Source organism: Pristis pectinata, chromosome 45 (genome assembly GCF_009764475.1).
Source record: "Pristis pectinata isolate sPriPec2 chromosome 45, sPriPec2.1.pri, whole genome shotgun sequence".
In the NCBI taxonomy this organism is placed as follows: Eukaryota; Metazoa; Chordata; class Chondrichthyes; order Rhinopristiformes; family Pristidae; genus Pristis; species Pristis pectinata.
The window spans coordinates 1749210-1771007 of NC_067448.1; the positions used below are offsets into that span (position 1 = coordinate 1749210).

Below are 21798 nucleotides of genomic sequence, written 5' to 3' on the forward strand. Positions count from 1 at the left end.
GGCACAAGAGACTGCAGATGCTGGAAGCTGCAGCCAAAAACAAATTGCAGAGGAACTGAAAGTCGGAGACCAGGTAAGTATTCAAAACTATGGTTCGGGAGCACAGAGATCAAAGCACAGGCGACATCAGGGCATTAAATAAACCCATTGCTGCAGGAACTCAGCAGGACAGGCAGCACCTATGGAGGCAAAAGGATAGACAAGTTGCAGGTCCTGACCCTGCATCAGGACCCCAAGCCTGACCTGACTATCAGTGCCACCACCAATGTTTGTGTCATCCGTAATCGGCTGAAATTGTTCTCCTTCTTCAGCAAGTTATTTGAAATACGTGTGGATTTATCGTGTGTCTTTATTGCATGACTTTTAATAACACAGATAAATGAACATAACACCACAGTAAAACAGAAATACATCCTTCATCAACACTACTGTGTACTAGCACATGCATCCGAAATACAGAAAAAATACATAGACACATTCCAAGAGCACGAATGTGTCTTTCACTGCTTGGATTAAACCATTACATTCAATCATTGAGCATTAATCAAAGCTGTAGCCGACAGACTGAAAGAGCAACTTGTTTATCAGTAATGTGTTGAAGATACAGAAGAATGACGACAATTTTTTAGCTTGGATTCCCCACGACCGCCACACAATCCCACCACAACACCCCACCACCATCACCCACTCCCACCACAACACCCCACCGCCATCACACACTCCCACCACAACACCCCACCACCGTCACACACTCCCACCACAACACCCCACCACCATCACACATTCCCACCACAACACCCCACCACCATCACCCACTCCCACCACAACACCCCACCACCATCACCCACTCCCACCACAACACCCCACCACCACCACACACTCTCACAACACCACCATACACTCCCACCACAACACCCCAGCACAAACACACACTCCCACAATACCCCACCACCATCACACACTCTCACCACAATACCCCACCCCCACCCCCACACACCCACCACAACACCCCACCACCCTCACCCCTGCAATCCATGATGCTGTGGGACATTGGGTGAGCACAATCCAGGATCTTCTGCATCAATTCCTTTCCCTCTTCCTGCGTTTTCTCCACTCTTCCCCTTCTGCATCGGACAGGACGTACTTGCAGGGAAGCTGCTCCATCAACACCTGTGGACCAGAGAGTCGATGGTGAGGGAGGAGCATTGGTGAGAAATCTGCACAGTGTAGGGTTCATGTCCCAGAGCAGGACAGCAGACAATCCCTCCCCTCATCACCCACAGTACCGAGCGCTGAACACCAGGAGCTTCCTTCCCCTGAACACCAAGAACTACATCCCCTAAACACCGGGAGAATATTATTCCTTCCAAATCAGAAGATTCACACACCTCATAAATCACCGTCCACCTGTCCCCCCACCCATGGGAATCACCTCCCCCCACCCCAGGGGAATCCCCTTCCATGCAAATCACCTTGTCTGCAGAGCAGGGGAATCAGGGACGGGAAGGTGGGGCGGCCGGCAGGGACTTGGGGGGGTGGCAGGGACCGGGGGAGTGGCAGGGACCTGGGGGGGACAGCAGGGACTTGGGGGGGGGTGGCAGGGACCTGGGGGGGCAGGGAGCGGGAGAACGACACAGACCGGGGGGGGGGGGGGGGGGTGGTGACTGGAAGGCAGGGACCGGGGTGGGGAGGGGTGACTGGAAGGCAGGGACCGGGGGGGGGGACGGCAGGGACCAGGGGAGCGGTGGCTGGTAGGGACCAGGGGTGATGGCAGGCATCAGGAGGGTGGCAGCAAGCAGGGACCGGGGGGTCAGCAGGGACCGGGGGGCAGGGACCTGAGGTGGACGGGATGGCAGGGACGGGGGGGTCGGCGGTAGCAGAGACAGGGGGGACGGCAGGGACCGGGCGGGTGTCAGGGACCCGGGGGGCGGTGGGGACTGAGGGGGACTGCAGGGTCCTGGGGGACAGGGACCAGGGGGAGGGCAGGGACCAGGGAATGACAAGGACCAGGGGGATGGCAGGGACTGGAGGGCGGCGGGGACCAGGGGGAGGGAACGGCAGCGACCTGGGAGACGGCAGAGACCGGAGGAGATATCGGGGACCGGAGGGGACGTCGGGGACCAGGGGGAGACGGGACAGCTGGGACTCAGACGTTGAAGGATACTGACTGTGGAAGGGAAACAACATTAACTGTGAGTGGCCAGTCAGGAGCGGCAGCGGCAGCGGCTCCTCGCTGGGGAGTGACACTCACCATTCACCAAGGATGTGTGGGGTTCACTGGTCACCGGGTTGGGAGGGGGTGTTGCCACTCACGGGTGGGGAGCTACAATCACTGCCACATTAACCAGAATTTTCACACTTTGGAACAAATATGGGATTAATCCCTCACCTTATGGAGATGCTCCTTCATCTCCTCGGAGATTTCCTGGTCGTCCTGCCCAATGTACAACACCTGGGCCTCGCGGATCATCTTCTCACATTCCTCCACTGTCGGGAGCCCCTCGACTGGAAGATGGAGAGAAGTCTTCAGTCACACCTCCACCTGAGCAGTGCCGGAGGCAGCAACACCCACAGTGTGATGGACGGAGATGGGAGTGTTGGTGGAGGTAAGATCGGAATCCCAGCCTCATCTGTTCCAGAGGATGCAACACACCACGAGCTCAGAACAAGCGGGGTGGGGCTGGTGTGAGGTCAGGAGATGAGTTGGAGAGGGCCGGGGGCAAGATGGGTCTAATCCTGAACATCACAGGATCTGAATCAACGGCCCTCAGATATGAGATGGAGAGCTGGTCAGGTGAGGGAGGGAGGGTGGGGGAGTAGGGGTGCAGTGAGGGTGCCGTGGCCGGAGGAGATTTACAGACGGTGACAGCGAGGGTGGGCTGTGAGACTTACACAAGGAATGTGAAGGGTTCAGGACAGTTTCCCAACACCGGTCTTATTTGCTCTTGAATATTGCGGTTGGCCCACACAGGGTGACACTGGGCACCCATTCTGACTGAAGACATAACCCCCCCCACACACACACACACACACAAACACAAGACGTAATACCTGAGCAAGTCTCTCCCTTTGGGGCAGGGGATGGTTCCTGGGTGGGTGCTGGAGTTGGTGACCCTTTGTGATCTTCACCTTTGGAAGTCTGCAGATCTGGAACAAATGAACATAGAGGAAATATTGGCAGAGGGCAAAGACCGAAAGGTGTCATCAGGCTGGGACAGGAGGTGAGGGAATGGAGGATTTCAGACTGTGGAGATACCTCTATGACCCAAGACACTCAGCCTCCCTCCACAGACTCTCCCTCTTTATCACCGGTCCCTGCCCACAGTGCAGGTCGGGATGAACTTCAGGGACCGAACATGGAGAGCAGCATTCCTTTCAATGATCCCCAGCTCTGTGAACCGAGCGTGTAGACCCTGCTGGGTCGCTGTTCAAACCCGGACCAGGTTCTCCCGTTGTTGCTCCCTGGGGTTCCCAACTTGTGTCCCACTGTGGATCTAGAAATGTTGTGCGTGAGAAAAGGATAAAACACTGCTGGACCAGCTGCTGGCGATGGAGGGATGGGAGGGAACATCATGTGCAGAGACGTTAATGATCCATCAGTGTCAAACAGGTAAAACCTCCAAACCCAGTCACACCATCGTCCCACACCATTCACACCCCCCTCTTCACTCAACCCTCCTCTCTCACCTCAGGTCCCAGCCCTCGCTCCTGACCATCCATCTCTCCTTCCTGAGGCACTGAAATCCCTCTCACCAACTCTCTCTCCACTCATTTCAACCCTCTGCATTCACTCCATTCTTCTCCTGTCAGTCACTCCATCCTTCCCTCCTCATTCACCACCACACTTTCTCCTCAGTCGTTCTATCACAGAAACCGGGAGACACATACAGCATAGAAACAGGCCATTCGGCCCGCCATGCTCACGCCAACGCCGACCAGTCTGTACCCATCCGTTTTCATCTCATTTTCCAGCACTTGGCCTGTGGGCTTCTATGTTGAGGCGATGCAAGTGTTTGTTGCACACTTCTCAAATGCTGCCAGCGTCTCTGCCCCCACCACCCACTCCGGCAGAGGAAGGCATCCCAGGCACTCACGGCTCTCTGGGTGAAAATGCTCCCCCGTCACATCCCTTCTAAACCTCTGTCTGCCCTGATCAGTGGACATCTCTCCAGCAGTCTACCCTACTAATGCCCCTCATTATTACATGCTGGAATCTGGAGCAACACACACAAAATACTGGAGGAACTCAGCAGCTCAGGCAACATCCATGGTGGGAAATAAACAGTCCATGTTTCAGGTGAGACCCTTCATCAGGACTGGAGAGGAAGAGGGCAGAAGCCAGAAGGTCGGGGAAGGGGAGAAGCACAGGGTGTCAGGTGGTAGGTGAGGGGGACGGTAGGAGGGAGGGGGAGGGGAGATTTAAGAAGCTGAAAGGTGATAGGTAGAAGAGGCAAAGGGCTGAAGAAGAAGGAATCTGATTGGAGAGCACGGTGGACCATGGAATAGAGGGAAGGAGGTGGGGAATAGATGGGCAGGTCATGAGGGTGGGGGAAGGGGAAAGAGAAGGGGAGGGGGCCACGGGAATGAGGGAAGACTAAGTGGGGGGGGGGAAGTGATGCAATAAATCTCGATGAAGGGGTCAACCAACCTGCGTCAGGTCTCACTTTATTTATTGCATCCGGTGCTCCCGGTGCAGCCTCCTCTCCGTCGGTGAGACCCGATGCAGATTGGGTGACCACTTCGTCGAGCATCTTCGCTCCGTCCGCCGCAAAAGCAAGAATCTCCCGGCGGCCAGTCACTTCAATGCAACATCCCGCTTCCACACCGACATGTCCATCCATCGCCCCTCTACTGCTACGCTGAGGCCAGACGTAGGTTGGAGGATATTCCACCTCGGGAGTCTTCAACCTGATGGCCTCAACATCGATTTCTCTAAATTCCAGTGGCCAATCCCCTTTTCACCCCCTCCTTTTTACCTCCCCCTTTGTCTTCCCTCATTCTCGTCATCCCTCCCCTTCTCTTTGCCCTTTCTTCATCCTTACGACCTGCCCAGCTATTCCCCAACTTCTTCTTAAATCTCCCCTCCCTCACCCTCCTACCTTCCCCCCTCACCTGGCCTCACCTATCACCTGCCACCCTGTGCTCCTCCCCCTCCCCCACCTTCTTATTCTGGCTTCTGCCTTCTTCATACCCAGTCCTGATGAAAGGTCCCGACCCGAAACGTTGACTGTTTATTTCTCTCCGTATATGCTGCCTGACCTGCTTAGTTCCTCCAGCACATTCTGTGTGTTTTGCTCAATATGTAACATAGAGTTTTATATATCCTTACTGTAGTCACTCAAAACCCATCCACCGGCCACTTTCATTCCCTCGGCCACCAACCACCAGGACTCAGTCCTCCTGCTCTGTCTACTGACCTATCTCCACTGGGACTCCTGGACCAGTCTCCATCCAAGGCAGGTCATTCCAGAAAAGTGCACCAGCCTTACCAGAGACGTCCAGTGCTTCTGAAATTGGCAGTGGGGGCAGAACTGATTTCAGCATTCACGTCCCGCTGAAATGCACATCTAACAAGTGAATCATGGGGAGCAGCGTTCCCTTCGATGATCTCGGCTACAGAGTTGTTCATTTACCCCACAGACACAAGATTTTGATACCTGAGGATGTGTCTCCTGCTGGGACAGAGGATGATTCCTGGGTGGGGTCTCCAGTTGATGATCTTTTGAGCTGATCCTCTGTGGAAGTCTCTGGGTCTGGAATAAAGCAGAGGCATGGGAGAGTGGGACCATCAGGCTGGGGCAGGAGATCAGGGAATGGAGGACTGGGTGTGTGGAGAAACCAACATCAAACAGCCTCGCTCCGTCCCTTTCTCCACAGCCCTCCTCCCATTTTCTGTCAACCCTCCTCATTAATCTGTGACCCCCATCCCCGTTACTCTACCCCTCGCTGCTCAGACATTCCACACCACTGTCTCCAACACCCACAGTGGCTGAATCCTCAGAGCCCACCAATGCCAACCCCAAACCCCGACCTTGTTCATCACTCCACGGTACAAACTGTCCACAAAATCCCAGCATTGTCCGATGCCCTCTGATGATCCAACACTTCAAAAACCGCCTGTTACCCCAGCACTTTATGCCCTCCAACTTCGCAAAGCTTCAGGTGCCCAGCATCCACCCACCTCTCTGGTTGTTACTCACCCCTCCAGTTCTCTGAAACCCTGACCATCAAGCTCCAACTCAGCATGTTTGATGATAGCAGGGTCTTCCATCGATCTCCTAAAGCCCACGTTTCTTCACCGCTGCTCTACTAACCTCACTGGCCCTCATCACCCTGCTGTTGCTGGTCAATCCTGGCTGTTATCCTCAGACCGTGTCCAACTCTTTCAGCCAGGTTGTGAACTTTGCTGAAGCTGACAAACATCCCCAGTGACCACTGAAATCTCCCCACCAACCAAACCCCAGAAGCAGCCTCCAACCCACCTCCCCTGACCCCACAAACCAGCCTCAGACCACGGCACAATCCTCTGAGTGGTGTCTGGCACTGCTGAAATTGGCCTGGGGGGCGTGGAGAGGGAGGGAGCAACTGTCACTGCCATTCACAGCCTGCTACACTGGACATCCAGCAGGTGAGGAGTGTGTGAGGGTCACTTGCCACAGAGGAAGAAAGATTGAATGATCGCAGAGACACAAGGCTTGGTACCTGAGAATGTGTCCCCTACTGGGACAGAAGACTTGGGTTGTTCCCTTGTGGAAGTCTCCGTGTCTGTAATGAAGGGACAGAAATACGTGAGAGTGGAAACACAGAAATAGGTCATTAGGCTGGGACAGGACTTCAGAAAATGGAGGATTGGGTCTATGGGGAAAAAGAGTGGGTGGGGAAATGTAAGAGATTAAAAAGAAATTGAGCAACTGCTCAGCGTAGCCCTTCACTTCAGAGAACAGGAGACACCTGTCCAGGATTGTACTCATATGCAACTGGTGTCTAACCTCACAACGCAAACAAGACACAATCACTGAATACAGACGATGCCTCACTCCCTTTCCCTCTCTCGTTGGTGTCCATCCCTCTCAAACAATAACTCCAGCCATCGTTCCCAAATCATTCAAACCCCTCTCCACAATCCTCCACCTCTCTGTCATTTCCACACTCACATTCATTTCCCTCTGTAACTCCACCCACTTCCCTCACTCCCTCCACCACACACCCCTCAGTCCAGTTAAAGTTCCGGGAGTGAGATTTGGGTGAGACTGTTTCAACAAGCCCCACAACTAACACTTGAGCTTTCAGCTGGTGATGGAATTGTGGCCAAATTCTCAGCAGTTTCATGTTCTGTAGCGTTCTGTTCATGAGTTGGTGCGGACCCTGAATCTGTGAAAAAGTAGGCACACCTGGTGGGCGGAGGAAAAACCTGGAGGAAACAAACAAGCTGCTCCTTCTGATCAGAGACTGCAGAGAATGGCCCAAACCAGCCTTTGTTTATCACACGGCCATCACACTCCGATGTTGACGTCTGCTCAGAATCCCACAGAGTGGTGACTGCCTGGAATCCGTTGCCAGTGGTGGTCGTGGAGGCAACTACAGCCCACACCCCACCACATGAGGACTCACAGCACTCCCTCCCACCTCCCTCCGCCCCTGACATCTCAATCCTCATCCTCCTCCTGCAGTCAATTCATCCCACACCCCAAGGATGGTCTGTCCCTTTCACTAAAGTCATGTCACCCAAGTCATTTCAGTCTTTCCAACAAGTGTGCGTGGAGGTGACTAAAACTCTCTCTGCTGAGTCTCTACATTCCCGATCCCTCAGTCAGTCCAGTACAATTCTCCTGGATACGACATCCCGCAGTCCTCAGCACTGACCCCACTTCCCTCTGTCATTGTACATAGAACAGTACACTGCAGGAACTGGCCCTTTGGCCCATCATGTTATGCTGAACTAATGAAACAGGTAATTAAACGCCTAACTAAACCAATCCCTTCTGCCGGCACAATGTCCACATCCCTCCCTTGTTTAAGACTCTTCCATGGGTGAGAACATCTCAACATCGACCCTATCATCTCCTGTTTGGGCCTTACATGTTTGAATGTTACCTCTTACTTCTAAACTGAAAGGAACACAGAATCAAACTGTTTGGCCTCTTTTAAAAGGACAATCCTCTCATCCCAGGTATTAGCCCAGAGAATCTCCTTTAGGCTTTGGACAGTAGAACTACTGCCTCACAGCTCCAGCTATCTGGATTCAATCCTGATTTCAGATGATGTCTGCTAAGAAGATGCACATTCTTCCTGAGACCACATGTGTTTCATCTAGTTTCTCTGGATCCCAAAAATGTTAGAGTCACTTGCTTCATTGGCCCCTGGCAGAGGGGAAAGAGGGATTGCCTGTTTCAGATCAGGGTGAGAGGGAGGAGGGGATGGCTCATTCTGGGGTGGAAGGGCTCGGTACAGGGGGGAGGAAAGTGGGTGGTGGCTCAGTCCCCAGGGAGGGAGGGCTGGGATGTCTCAGTCCTATGGAGGGGGAGGAGGGGATGGCTTAGTCCCAAGAGAGCTGGGGGTGGGCAGCTGACATCATGGCTGGAATCAATTTTCCACTCACTGTGGACAGAACATTCAGCCCACAAGAGGGGGTGTGAGAAGATGGCTCAGCTTGGTGCTCAGTGATCATGTGGCTCTGACCATGGAGGGCTCACTGGTCAGTCACAGGGTGGGAGCATGCACTGCAGATCAGATCAGCAAAATGAGGTTCTGAAATGGCTGCTCAGACCTGGGATATGCGGAACCGAATAAGTTGATCACTGACCACAGGAGGGGCAGTGGGCTGGAATATTCATTTGGGATGTCCCAGAATTTCCCAACAACACCCGACACGTTAATGGGCAATCATCACCTACCTGTACAATAAACCTTGTTACAGCAGAGTGTTGGCTTCAGCCAGTACACAAAGTAACCGCCGCAGTTTCTGATCTTGATCTCCCGGTTTGTGTTGCAGGTGTTTCCATCCCAGGAGAAACAGACGGTCCTGGTCACCTCTCCCTCTCCCACACTGGGATGGGCACCTGGAATGAGGTTTATAAACACTGTAAATGTACCCAGTCCCACAGTAGTGCGGGGAATGTGAATCTGGACCCATTGTAGTGCAGTGGATCACAACCCGTGGTCCGGTGCAGCCTCAGTCAGCGGTGAGCTGCTGCCTTCACCCTCCCCACCCCACCCTCCCCGCAGCAGCACCTGGTTCCCAAGGCCAGCTCCTGTTGGTGAGGCCTTGTGGGTCCCCTGCCTTTGGACCTGAAACACACGCCCTGCCCACCATGTGCGTTGACAGCAGTGAAGCCACAGGCATGCTGACCCACTGTTAAATATCTCCAAAGATATTCGGAGACATTTGTAAGCTTTGAAAATATTCAAAGCGGTAACAATCACTGTGTTAAACATAAAATGATCAGGCCTTACAGAAAACGAAAGTTAAAATAATTGCAACATGAAAACTAAGAAGCAGGTTTAAATTTAAACATTAAATACTTTTTTTCAAAATTATATTCATTTATTAATTAACTCATGAACCATGAGTTAACCCTGAGATGTCCACAGCTTCCTGGCAGATGCTCCTCGACTGAAATAAGTGGAGCCACTGAAACGGCACTGGTCCAGTCTTGAGCAGGATCAGCAGGCCGATCCAGAGCCCAACTACCAGGGAATTCCAGGAAGGTGACTTTCCACTGTCAGACTCCATGAGGATCCAGGGATGCAGTGTAGTTTGAGTGACTGTGGGGAACATTTCTCAGAGAGATTGGGCTCTGTGTCCGTGTGAAGGGACCTCTGAAGAGATGAGCCATTGGTCTCATCTTCCCAGTAGGATAACCAAACCGCACTGTTGTAAACTCTGACCCTACCGTTTAACCAGCCTGGACTCGTCCCGGAGCAGTGATTCACTGAAACAGCCGTCTCAGGCATCCTCCATCCACCGGAGCTGAAAAAGCAACTGAAGAATCAGCCTCTGAACTGAGGGTTTTCATTCACTGAGAGACAGACCAGAAATTAGGGCCCATTCCATTTGCTCAATATTCCCCCAATCACAGGTGTCCCCCTTTGTTCTTTGTACCATTCTATCGATCATCAGAATCTCATTTTCTGTGAACAGACTGTGAGCTTCCCTTTTCGTTATTAACTCCCTACCCCATCACTGTGACTGATGTTCCCAGTCTCCCTGCACCCACTCCCTGTCCCATCACTGTGACTGATGATCCCAGTCTCCCTGCACCTACTCCCTGTCCCATCACTGTGACTGATGATCCCAGTCTCCCTGCACCCACTCCCTGTCCCATCACTGACTGATGATCCCAGTCTCCCTGCACCCACTCCCTGTCCCATCACTGTGACTGATGATCCCAGTCTCCCTGCACCCACTCCCTGTCCCATCACTGTGACTGATGATCCCAGTCGCCCTGCACCCACTCCCTGTCCTATTACTGTCATTGATGACTCCGGTCTCCCCACACCTTCCTTTGCCACTCCCCTTGTTCTCCTATATATCTGCTGCCTCATTGACTAATATCACTGTAATTATCTCCTAACGTTACCTCTTAAATCTGTACCATCCTTCTGTACGGCTGTCATCATTCATGCATTTGCCACCAGAACACTCAGTGTTGGAACAACCTGTGCTCCTCCAGGGCTGATCCAGGATGGTGTGCGTTACACACGGATCACCGAGTGCGGAGTCTGCGGCTGAGGGACGGAATGATGTTCGGTGTTAATGTCAAGTTCAGCCAAAGTCAACCAGCCTCTTGTAAACCCTCCCACCTCCCCCGTCCTCAGTTGTACTCTCTGAAATATAAGAACCTCACTCACATAAACACTCACTCTGTTTCATTGTTCCAGCTCTCCTTTGTTCTTTGTTGTTAAAATCATTGAATTATGCGGCATAGAAACAGGCCATTCAGTCCAACTCGTCTATGCTGAACATTGGGTACCCCTTCCTACCAGTCCCATCTCTGCCTCGTCCATAGCCCTCTTTTCCAAAATGATTCAAGTGCTCAGCGAAACACTTAATTGCTGCCAGCAACCCAGCTTCAACCACTCACTGAGACAGTTTATTCCAGGGATTTACCACCCTCTGGGTGAATGTCACATGCCCTCTCGATGTCTTCTCCTTAATCCAACATGTACGGAAAGGTTTCCTGTATCCACCTTGTATGCTCCCCTTATCATTTTATATACTTTGATTAAATCCCTTATTAACCTCTTCTGCTCCAGTGAGAATGGACCTCACATCTCCATACTCTCCTCATAACGGATACACTCCATCCCAGGTGACATCCTGGTGAATTGCCTCTGCAGCACCGTCACCTCCTTCGTATAGTGTGGTGACCAGAACTGCACACAGTACTTCGGCTGAAGTTTGACCAAGGTTTCATAAAGTTCTGTATTCAGAGCCCTGACTAATGAAGGTCAGTATCTCAGATGCCTTCCTAGTGAGCTGACTTGCCATCTTCAAAGATCAATCTCCCTCTGTTCCTCAATTTTCCCTCAGACCCCATCATTCATGGACTATGTATCAGCCTTATTAACACCCCAAATCTTCATATCACATTTATCTGGACTAACCTCTATCTGCCATTTCTCAGCCAATTTCACCAGCGGATCGATATCTCCCTGTATTCTGGAGACACAAAAGATTGTGCAGAGGCTGGAATCTGGAGCAACACACACAGAATGCTGCAGGGACTCTGCAGGTCAGGCAGCATTGATGGAGAGAAATAAACATGTCGACGTTTTGGGTCGAGACCCTTCATCGGGACTGCAAGTGAAGAGGGCAGAAGTCGGCTTATTGTTTGTTTCCCTCCACAGATGCTGCCTGACCTGCTGAGTTCCTCCAGCATGTTGTGTGCGTCTCTCTGCAGTCTGACTACTTCCCACATCATCAAGGACTCCAACAATCTCCGTGTCATCTGCAGACTGACTGATCCCACCTCCCGCGTCTACATCCCATTCATTCACCTGCATTTCAAAGAGGTTTATGTGGCTTTGATTCAACCTATTCACTCTCACTCCATTATTTTTGCCATCAATGTGCACTTGATGGTTAATTTACTGCAGTCAATTTATCGATGCACGTCTTTGGGACATGGCCAGCAAGTGTATGGGGCACACACGCAGTCACACGGAGAACATGGATAAACCACACAGGTCAGGATGGAACTCAGATCCCCGGAGCTTTGTGCACCAGTCCCCCTCCTGGTAACACACTGTGTTAACACAAATCGATCTGCTACAGAACGGTTTGCATTTATATTGAAAATTTTTAGAAGTGAAAATGTCAGAAATGAAGACAGAAAATGCTGGGAACACTCAGCAGGTCCAGCAGCATTTGTGCAGAGGAAAAGGGGAAGAGAGCGATTTAATGTTTCAGTTTAAGGACACTTATTCAAAATCTCTGGCTGTATTGTGCATGTTAATGACCTGCACTGGAAACGTGGGCACTGCTGTTATGCAGGGAATGCATCAATTGAATTCTGTAGCACCAACTCACACAACGAGAAACCAGATGCCAAATGATGTGTTCTAATGACCTTAGCTAAGCATCAGCACGCAGAAAACTCCCTCAGACGTACTTCATAGAAACACAGAAAACCTACAGCACAATACAGCCCCTTCGGCCCACAAATTTGTGCCAAACATGTCCCTACCTTAGAAATTACTAGGCTTACCATTAGCCCTCTATTTTCCTAAACTCCCTGCACCTATCCAAGTCTCTTAAAAGACCCTATCATATCAACCTCCACCACCGTTGCCAGCTGCCCATTCCACACACTCACCACCCTCTGAGTAAAAAACTTACCCCTGACATCTCTGTACCTACTCCCCAGCACCTTAAACCTGTGTCCTCTTCTGGCCACCATTTCAGCCCTGGGAAAAAGCCTCTGATGTTCACATGATCAATGCCTCCTATCATCTCATACACATGTGTCAGGTCCCCCCTCATCCTCCGTCACTCCAAGGAGAAAAGGCCAAGTTCACTCGACCTTAAGGCATGCTCCCCAATCCAGGCAACATCCTTCTAAATCTCCTCTGCACCCTTTCTATGGCTTCCACATCCTTCCTGTAGTGAGGTGACCAGAACTGAGCACAGAATAATACAGTGCTTCTTGCAGAATAGACAGGGATTCTGTTTAATAGAGAAACCCTGGTGGAGTAGCACCTCCTGAGCACTGCACTGTGAATTAGTCTGAATTTTCTGCTGGGGTGTCTGCCACAGTGAGGTGGCACAGAGTGAAGGTGACAGCTGTTTCAGAATGGAGAGAGGCCGCAGTGGAAGTGGGCTTTGTGGGTGTGGAAAAAGCAGAGGCTGGAGTCATTTTTCACTAAAATGGACTTTGTCTTTTTTTGTTCTAAGTGTGTTCTTTCTTGTAAAAATTGAGTTTCATACATGTTTATTTTTTCTTGTGAATGCAGCTTACATGATGCCGTGTGCCCGCGATGCTGCTGCAAGTAAGTTTTTCATTGCACCTGTGCAGAAGTGCGTTTGTGCAAATGACAATAAACTCGACTTTGACTTTGTGTAGAGGCAGAGGAAACCAGGACTGGGGATTGTCATCATGCTTTTTGGGGTGGACTCTGCTGCTAATACTTTAATGCAAGAGGCTTGTGTGATGAAAGCGATGAATTAGGGGAATAGATAGGCATGTAGGAAAATAAGAGTAGCCATGAATGAAATCTGGCTCAAAGATGCTGAGAGGCTCTCTGGAACATGCCTATTTCAGAGTTTCAGAGCAGATGAATAAAACATATAATTGGAGGCAGACTGTGTTGACCAAAAACATTGCCTCCTCCAGTGGGTAACAGGAGAAATTGGTCTGTTGGGGTTTAGGGGACTGCAAACAAATACTGTACATCCTGCTGTCATTTAGCACTGAATTGTGACTGGATTCATGCTGGTTGGGACTGTCCTGCCCCAATGTGACTTAGCATCAGAACAACAGTAGGCAAGGAGTATATTGTCTCACTATCAAATACAAAGGCACAACTTTGCAGAGTGCTTCCAAAATTGTTTATTAACCCCAAGATAATTATACCTGCAGGAACACCTGATTTTGGTGAAACATCCTTCTGTGGCAGAAAATTGCCAAAAGGACATTTTTATGAAATCAACTTAATTTTGTTTCAAAATTGAAGTACTGAAATGTGTGAGTTGCCTGTTCAGGTCCAAGCCCCCCAGATAGATCAGTTGTTATATTATGAGTTAACATGACAGGATTCTGGATGGCTTCACAGTTCTGCACTATTAAATGCTGCTCTGGGACAAGTGGAGACACCATAATTACCCTCAAATTAGCCGGGAAGAAGAAACCAGGATGGATCGTGAGAGAACTGCACTAGACTCATGCTGCTGCCCCGGTGTTTCACTCCCAATAATTTCCTCGACAAAGCTGCAGAGGACATATACCAGGTTGTTTCCTGGGATGGAATGTGTCAGTTACAAGGAGAGGCTGGAAAGGCTGGGCTTGTTTTCCCTGGAACAGAGGCAGCTGATGTGAGGTCTAATGGAGTGATACAACATTATGAGGTCCATATACAAGGTATTAGAAAGCTTTTCTCCCATGGCAGAAGTGTCTAAGACCAGAGGACATAGGTTTCAGTTGAGAAGTACGAGCTTTAGAGGGGATCTAAGGGAGAATGTTTTCACCTAGTGGGTGGCTGCAATCTTGAGCACACTGTCTGAGCAGGTTGTGGAGACATGTACTCCTAGCACATTTAAGAAGGACTAGATAAGCACTTAAACTGCCAAGGCATTGTAGGCTATGAACCAAGTGCTGGTACTCAAGAATAGTTCATCATGATCAGCATCTGCTGCAGGGTGTATAATTATAATGAACTAAAGAGGCCATGTGTGTTGGACTGAGCTGAACATCCATAGTGAGTGGCAGACCCCCTTGATCATCAGAGGAAAGCACAAGTGCAAAAATGCTGACAAATTTCTGAGCTGTGTAAAGGTGCCATGCGAATGATGGTCAGGGATTTCAACCACCCTGTCACTCATTGAGACAAGACCAGAGACAAGGTTAGAAAAGGAGCCAAATCTTGGAATGCAATCGAGAGCGCAGTCTTTGATCAGCAAGTAGCAAGCCCAGCAAGAGAAGTGGTGGTTCTGGACAAGCTGAGGAGATGAGCCAAACAAAATAGAAAACGTTGGCAGTGAGATAATGTGCAGAGGCTGTGTTAAACCAAGAACTGAAGATCCAAAATAGATCTAGACCAGATTGACTGGGCTGAAATAATAAAAACTGGACTGGATCCAGTGACTTGAAGGTAACTGAGAGCAGTGAAAGAAAGGACAAATATGTTCTGATTCGAAATGGGCTCACATTCCAAATGTCGATGTATGCTGATGAATGTAGAGGTGGGTGAAGCCATTAGAATTGGTTTATTATGGTCACATGTACTGAGGTGCAGTGAAAAGCTTGTCCTGCACACTGTTCATACAGATCAGTTCATTACACAGTGCAGTTGAGGCAGTACACGGTAAAACAGTAACAGAATGCAGAACGAAGTGTAACAGCTGCAGAGAAAGTGCAGCGCACAGATAGACAATCAGGTGCTGGATCATGATGAGATAGGCTGAGAGGTCAACAGTCCATCTTACACTAGGGAACCATTCAATAGACTTATAACAGCAGGGTAAAAGCTGTTCTGGAGCCTGGTGGTACTTGCTTTCAGGCTGTTGTACCTTCGACCCAATGGGAGAGGAGAGAAGAGAGAATATCCGGGGAGGGTGGGTTGTCTCATTTTGCTGGCTGCTTTACTGAGGCAGCAAGAAGCATAGACAAGAGTCCATGGACGGGAGGCTTGTTTCTGTGATGTACGGAGCTGTGTTCACAACTCTCTGCAAAATTCTGTTGGTCACAGGCAGAGCAGTTGCCGTACCAATAAGGAGAAGCCAAGTTGATTCACCAAATGCTGCTAACTGCAGAAAGTCTGACTGTGTATGAAAGATGCAGGAGTGAGACTAAAAAAGAAATTGTGAAGCCAAAGCTTGCATTGAAACATATTCCGGCTGAAATGAAACACACCTTCTGATGCTGGATTGGTAACGAAAGTGGGTCCTGTTAGTGACCATCAGTGGAGGTGAAGACACGTGCAGAGATCTCAACCATTTGTTTGCATCTGCCTTCATGTAAGATGAAGATGATATTGGCACTCAGGATGTAAAGTTACAATGAAACTGACAAAGGATCTTCAGCCTGAAATTCTATCTCTTTCCCTCCCCACATTGCTACCTTACCTGCTGAGTTTTTCCAGCATTTCTTCTGTAATTAAAGTGAGGAAACATCAAGGTTGTAGCATCTTTACATTTTTGTATAACCTGTCCCTTAAAGGGAGGGAATGGGGCAAGTTGTATTTCCAGTGCTCCTTGTGTGCCGGTATGACACCAGAGGACTGGGAGTTCACTGATGTGGTTTTGTCATTGGAACATTAGGACAGTTCAGATCAAGTAACTGGAGGTCAGCCAGTCAGACATCAGTTTCAGGAAAACTGTTAGAAAATAGTTTGAAGTGCCTCTGTTAGAGGGGTGAAGGTTAATCGATGGCAGTCAGCACAGATGTGTGAAGAGATGTTATCTTTCACAAAGTCATTTGATTTTTTTGAGGAGGCAATGAGGGTAGTTGATGACGGCAGAGTACTTGATGCAGTACACACAGATTCTGGCCATATGACAGATTGATCAAAAAGCTTGAAGCCCACGGTGTTCAAGGGAAAATGGATTGAGATTGAAACCTACTCTAGTGGAAGGAAATTGAAGTTTGTCAAGAATGTCAGTGAATTAAGGGATTTGTCAGGTGATGTTCTGTAGGGATCAGTAATTGGCCCTTTACCTTTCATGGAATATGCAAATGATTTAGAATTTAATGTAGAAAATGCATCTGGAGGGTTTCCTGATGACACTGACATTATTTGTTTCGAGGAAGAAAGGTCTACAAGGAAGATGCCGTGGACTGGGTAGATATAAACAAAAGCAGCAAATGGAATTATTTCTGGAGAAAGCCAATGAAATCAACACAGGGAGGTCATTCAACGTGAGGCAACACAGGGAAACTGCAGGATAGCAAGTGTAGAGGAACAGAGGGATCTTGGGAGCACGTTGATAGGTCACTGAAGGTAGCAGCAGGAGGTGCATAACTTAGTTAAGATAACTTCTGGTCATGCCATGGTGACACAGTACTGAGTGCGACTGTCTCACATCTCCAAGGAATGATGCATAATCCTCACCTCGGCTGCGGGCAGCGTAAAGTTTGTGTGTTCTCTGATCGATGGCCCGGGGCTTCCCCCCCTCCCCCGTGCTCTGGTTTCCTCTGACATTCCAATGAACTGTGAGCAGGTCATTTGGATACTGTAAATTACACATCAGTGAATGTTGATTGTAAAACAATACAGGGAAGTTGTTGGGAATTTATGAGAGTTCAGAAGTTGAAGGGCGACAGGGAAATAAATGGGGAGGAATGGGATTTACGGTATAGAACGATCGGGGCTGGCATTATCCCAATGGGAAGAATGGCCTCTTTCAGTGACTAATAAATAAGATGTGCACAGAGTGCAGGAGCCGGGTATTCATGTTGGAACTGTCCAAATCACCAGTCTGTGCACAGTTCTGGTCATAACACCAGAGGAAGGATGTGATGGTACAATACAGGGTGCAGGATACATGTACAAGGAAGTTGCTCAGACTGGACAATTATCACTGAGGGAGACACTCTCTTGCTTGGAGCTGTTATATTTAAACAGAGGAGACTGATCTGTATAAAGGCCAAGGCAGGGTACATTGGAAGGATCTACTCAACTGGGATCAGATCGGGGTGAGGGAGAACCGAGCAGCAGGGTCCATTGTGTGTACTGACGACTCGGGACCTCCCAGAATTTCCCCACAACCCTTCACACCTCTGTGTTAATGGGAACGGTGACATACCTGTACAATACACAGTGGCATCACTGGGTGTCGGCTTCAGCTGATACACAAAGTAATCAGTGCAGTTTCTGATCTTGATATTCAGGCTCCCACTGCAAGTGTCGTCTCCTTTCCTGTTGTTCTCATCCCCGTTGCTTCCATCCCCGATGCTTCCCTTCTCGTTGCTTCCATCCTCGTTGCTTCCCTTCTCGTTGCTTCCATCCTTGTTGCTTCCCTTCTCGTTGCTTCCATCCTCGTTGCTTCCCTTCTCGTTGCTTCCATCCTCGTTGCTTCCCTTCTCGTTGCTTCCCTTCTCGTTTCTTCCCTTCTCGTTGCTTCCCTTCTCGTTGCTTCCCTTCTCGTTGCTTCCCTTCTCGTTGCTTCCATCCTCGTTGCTTCCCTTCTCGTTGCTTCCCTTCTCGTTGCTTCCATCCTCGTTGCTTCCCTTCTCGTTGCTTCCATCCTCGTTGCTTCCCTTCTCGTTGCTTCCATCCTCGTTGCTTCCCTTCTCGTTGCTTCCCTTCTCGTTGCTTCCATCCTCGTTGCTTCCCTTCTCGTTGCTTCCATCCTCGTTGCTTCCCTTCTCGTTGCTTCCATCCTCGTTGCTTCCATTCCCGTTGCTTCCATCCCCGATGAAACAAACTCTCCTCGTCACCTCCCCCTCTGTCGTGGTGGGATGGGAACCTGGAATGAGGAATGGAATAAACATTGCAAGTTGTATCCGGTCCCACGGGGAATGCGATTCTGGACCACTGTAAAGCAGTGGTGCACAACCCATGGTCCAGTCTGGCCTCAGTCAGCGATGAGCTGCTGCCTTCACCTCCTCAATCCACACTCCCCACTACACAAGCTGGTCCCCGAGACTGGCTCCTGCTGCTGAGGCCTTGTGGGTCCCGGGTTTGGACAGGGACCCAAGCCTCACCCCTGATGTACATCAGACAGCTGGTGAAGCTGCACCTCCAGGCCAAACACCCATAACTATTTCAACAAACTTTGTTTCTCAATATTGAGAGCCATTCACAGTTTAGGATTTATTCAAAGCTGATTAAAATTAACCATGTTAGTAAAATAATCATGATGAATTGACTTCCTAAGGCTAAGCTCCAGTTGCTGAGGCCTTGTTCCTCTCCGGGTTTGCTCTGACAGTCAGTGAAGCCACTCCCCAGGCTGAGCAGAAAAGAAAATCAGAAACCATCAGGATTCACTGACATTCAGACATTTAACGGCCTTGAAAACATACTGAAAACATTGTGGTGCAGCCATTAAGGTTCTGCCACCATTGGATACTGAGGGACTGGGCCCTATGTAACAGCCTCTCAAATGTTTCTCTGATGCAGTGTTAAAATGTTAAGGATGTTAATATATCATAATGGGAAGTATTGAATTGCTGGATACAATGAATGTTGTTAATGACTTTCCTAATTGTATTTACTGAACATAACACAAAATATATGCCATCATCCCCTGAGTGTTAATCAACAAGCTTCAAAACCTGGGCCTCTGGACCTCCCTCTGCAACTGGATCCTCAACTTCCTCATCAGGAGACCACATTCAGTGCAGATCAGCAACATCTCCTCCTCACTGACAATCAACACAGGCGCACCTCAAGGATGTGTGCTTAGCCCACTGCTCTACTCTCTCTACAGTCATGACTGTGTGACTAGGCACAGCTCAAATGCCATCTAGAAATTCACCATGACACCACTGTTGTTGGCAGAATATCAGATGGCGACAAGGAGTCATACAGGAGTGAGACAGATCGGCTGGTTGAGTTGTGTTGCAACAAAAACCTTGCACTTAACATCAACAAGACCAAGGAATTGATTGTGGACTTCAGGAGGGGTCAGCAATGGAAATGGTGAGCAGCTTCAACTTCCTGGAGATCCTCTGGGCAACAGTTCAGAAGATCTATCCTGGGCCCAACACATTGATGCAGAGGGTCGTAGACTCAGCCAACTCCATCACGGACACAACACTTTCCCTTCCATCATCAGATTTCCGAATGTTCCATGAACACTACCTCGTTATACCTCTTCTGCACTATTTATTTATTTTTGTAACTGTAGTAATTTTTACGTATTGCACTGTACTGATGCCACAGAACAACACATTTCACAATATATCTCAGTGAAAATAACCCTGATTCCAAAGGCATGCCAGCGGCTCGACTTCATTTGGAGTTTGAGGAGATTTGGTTTGTCACCAAAGACTCTTGCAAATTTCCATAGATGTGCAGTGAAGATGGTTCTGACTGGTGCATCACAGCCTGGTATAGAGGCTCCAATGCACAGGATCGCAAGAGGCTGCAGAGGCTTGTAGACTCAGCCAGCTCCACCATGGGCGCAACCCTCCCCACCATTGAGGACATCTTCAAGAAGCAGTGGCTCAAAAGGCGGCATCCATCACTGAGGACCCTCACCACCTGGGACAAGCCCTCTTCTCATTACTACCATCAGGGAGGTGGTATTGGAGCCTAAGGACCCACACTCAACAATTCAGGAACAGACTCTTCCCCTCTGCCATCGGATTTCTGAACGATCCATAAACCCATGAACACTACTTTGTTATTCCTTTTGCACTATTTATTTTACTTTGTAATTTACAGTAATGTTGTCTTTGCACTGTACTGCTGTCGCAAAGCAACAAATTTCATGACATACAAGTCAGTGATAATAAATCTGATTCTGAAATACATTTAGGAAATAAAGAAAACATTAAAAATAATGAAAATGAAAATAGTCAAACAACTGAAATATAAATTTAATATTAAAACGAATTGCAACACAACAAAAATTAGAAAGCACATTTCAAATTAAATACAGATGTGCACACAGGAATTAATTAATTCCTACAATTTGAACTAAAAACTGCATCCCTTTAATGTAGCCCGATTACATCATGAACAGTGGGAGCGCTGAGACACACAGCTGCCTGGGAGCCGACCCTCCACTGCAACGAATAGAGCCACTGAAACTTTACCAGGTCTAATCTGGAGCGGAGTCAGCAGGTGGATCCACAGCACTACTGCCAGGAAACTCCGGCAAGCCCAGACTCCACCGCCAGACTCCATGAGGATCTGGACCAGAGCCTGGTTTGAGTGACTGTAGGGAGCACCTCTCAGGAAGTTTGGGTTCAGTGTCCATGTTAAGGGCCCTCTGAAGATATCTGAGTTGTCAGTCTGACCCTTCCCAAAAATTACTGAACCCCATGCTGTAAACTCTGACCTACCGTTTAACCAGCCTGGTCTCTTCCCAGAGCAGCGACCCTCTGGGACAACAGTCTCAGGAATCTTCCGTCCACCAGAACTGAAATCACAATCAGAGAGTCAGCTCCTGAACTGAGGGAGCTTTTCAGAGCGAGAGCGAGAGCAATCAGGAATTGGGGCTGATTCTGTCTGCAATCTGTTCCCCATCCTGTCCCCTTTCAATATTCCCCCAATGCCAGCTAATCTTCCTCTTAGGGAGCTAGGGCTTTACTCTTTGGAGAGAAGAAGGATGAGAGGAGACACCATAGAGGTATACAAAATATTAAGAATAGATAGAGTAGACAGCCAGCGCCTCTTTCCCAGGGCGCCAATGCTCAATACAAGAGGGCATGGCTTTAAAATAATGGGTGGGAAGTTCAAGAGAGAGATCAGAGGGAGGTTGTTTTTACCTAGAGTGGTTGGGGCATGGAATGCACTGTCCTGGGGTGTTGGTGGAGGCAGGTGCATTGGTCAAATTCAAGAGATTGCTAGATAAGCATATGGAGGAATTTAAAATATAAGGATATGTGGGAGGAAGGGGTTAGATAGTCTTAGGCGAGGTTTAAAGGTCGGCACAACATGGTGGGCCGAAGGGCCTGTATTGTGCTGTAC

At 49.3% G+C, this 21798-nt stretch overlaps 1 protein-coding gene across 1 annotated transcript in view; it reads right to left on the reverse strand.

Annotated features, from left to right (window-relative positions):
• Positions 1–1026: 1026 nt before the first annotated feature.
• LOC127566794 (uncharacterized) overlaps positions 1027–21798 on the reverse strand; it is a 41968-nt gene continuing 21196 nt past the window's right edge. The window contains exons 3-12 of the mRNA XM_052009273.1: positions 21171–21247; positions 17963–18625; positions 10581–10728; positions 9894–9970; positions 8895–9059; positions 6703–6765; positions 5658–5753; positions 3052–3147; positions 2390–2505; positions 1027–1170 (exon numbers count right to left, since the gene is read on the reverse strand). Coding sequence (XP_051865233.1) covers positions 1081–1170; positions 2390–2505; positions 3052–3147; positions 5658–5753; positions 6703–6765; positions 8895–9059; positions 9894–9970; positions 10581–10728; positions 17963–18625; positions 21171–21247 — 1591 coding nt within the window. The 3' untranslated portion in view covers positions 1027–1080. The remainder of the gene's footprint in view (positions 1171–2389; positions 2506–3051; positions 3148–5657; positions 5754–6702; positions 6766–8894; positions 9060–9893; positions 9971–10580; positions 10729–17962; positions 18626–21170; positions 21248–21798) is intronic.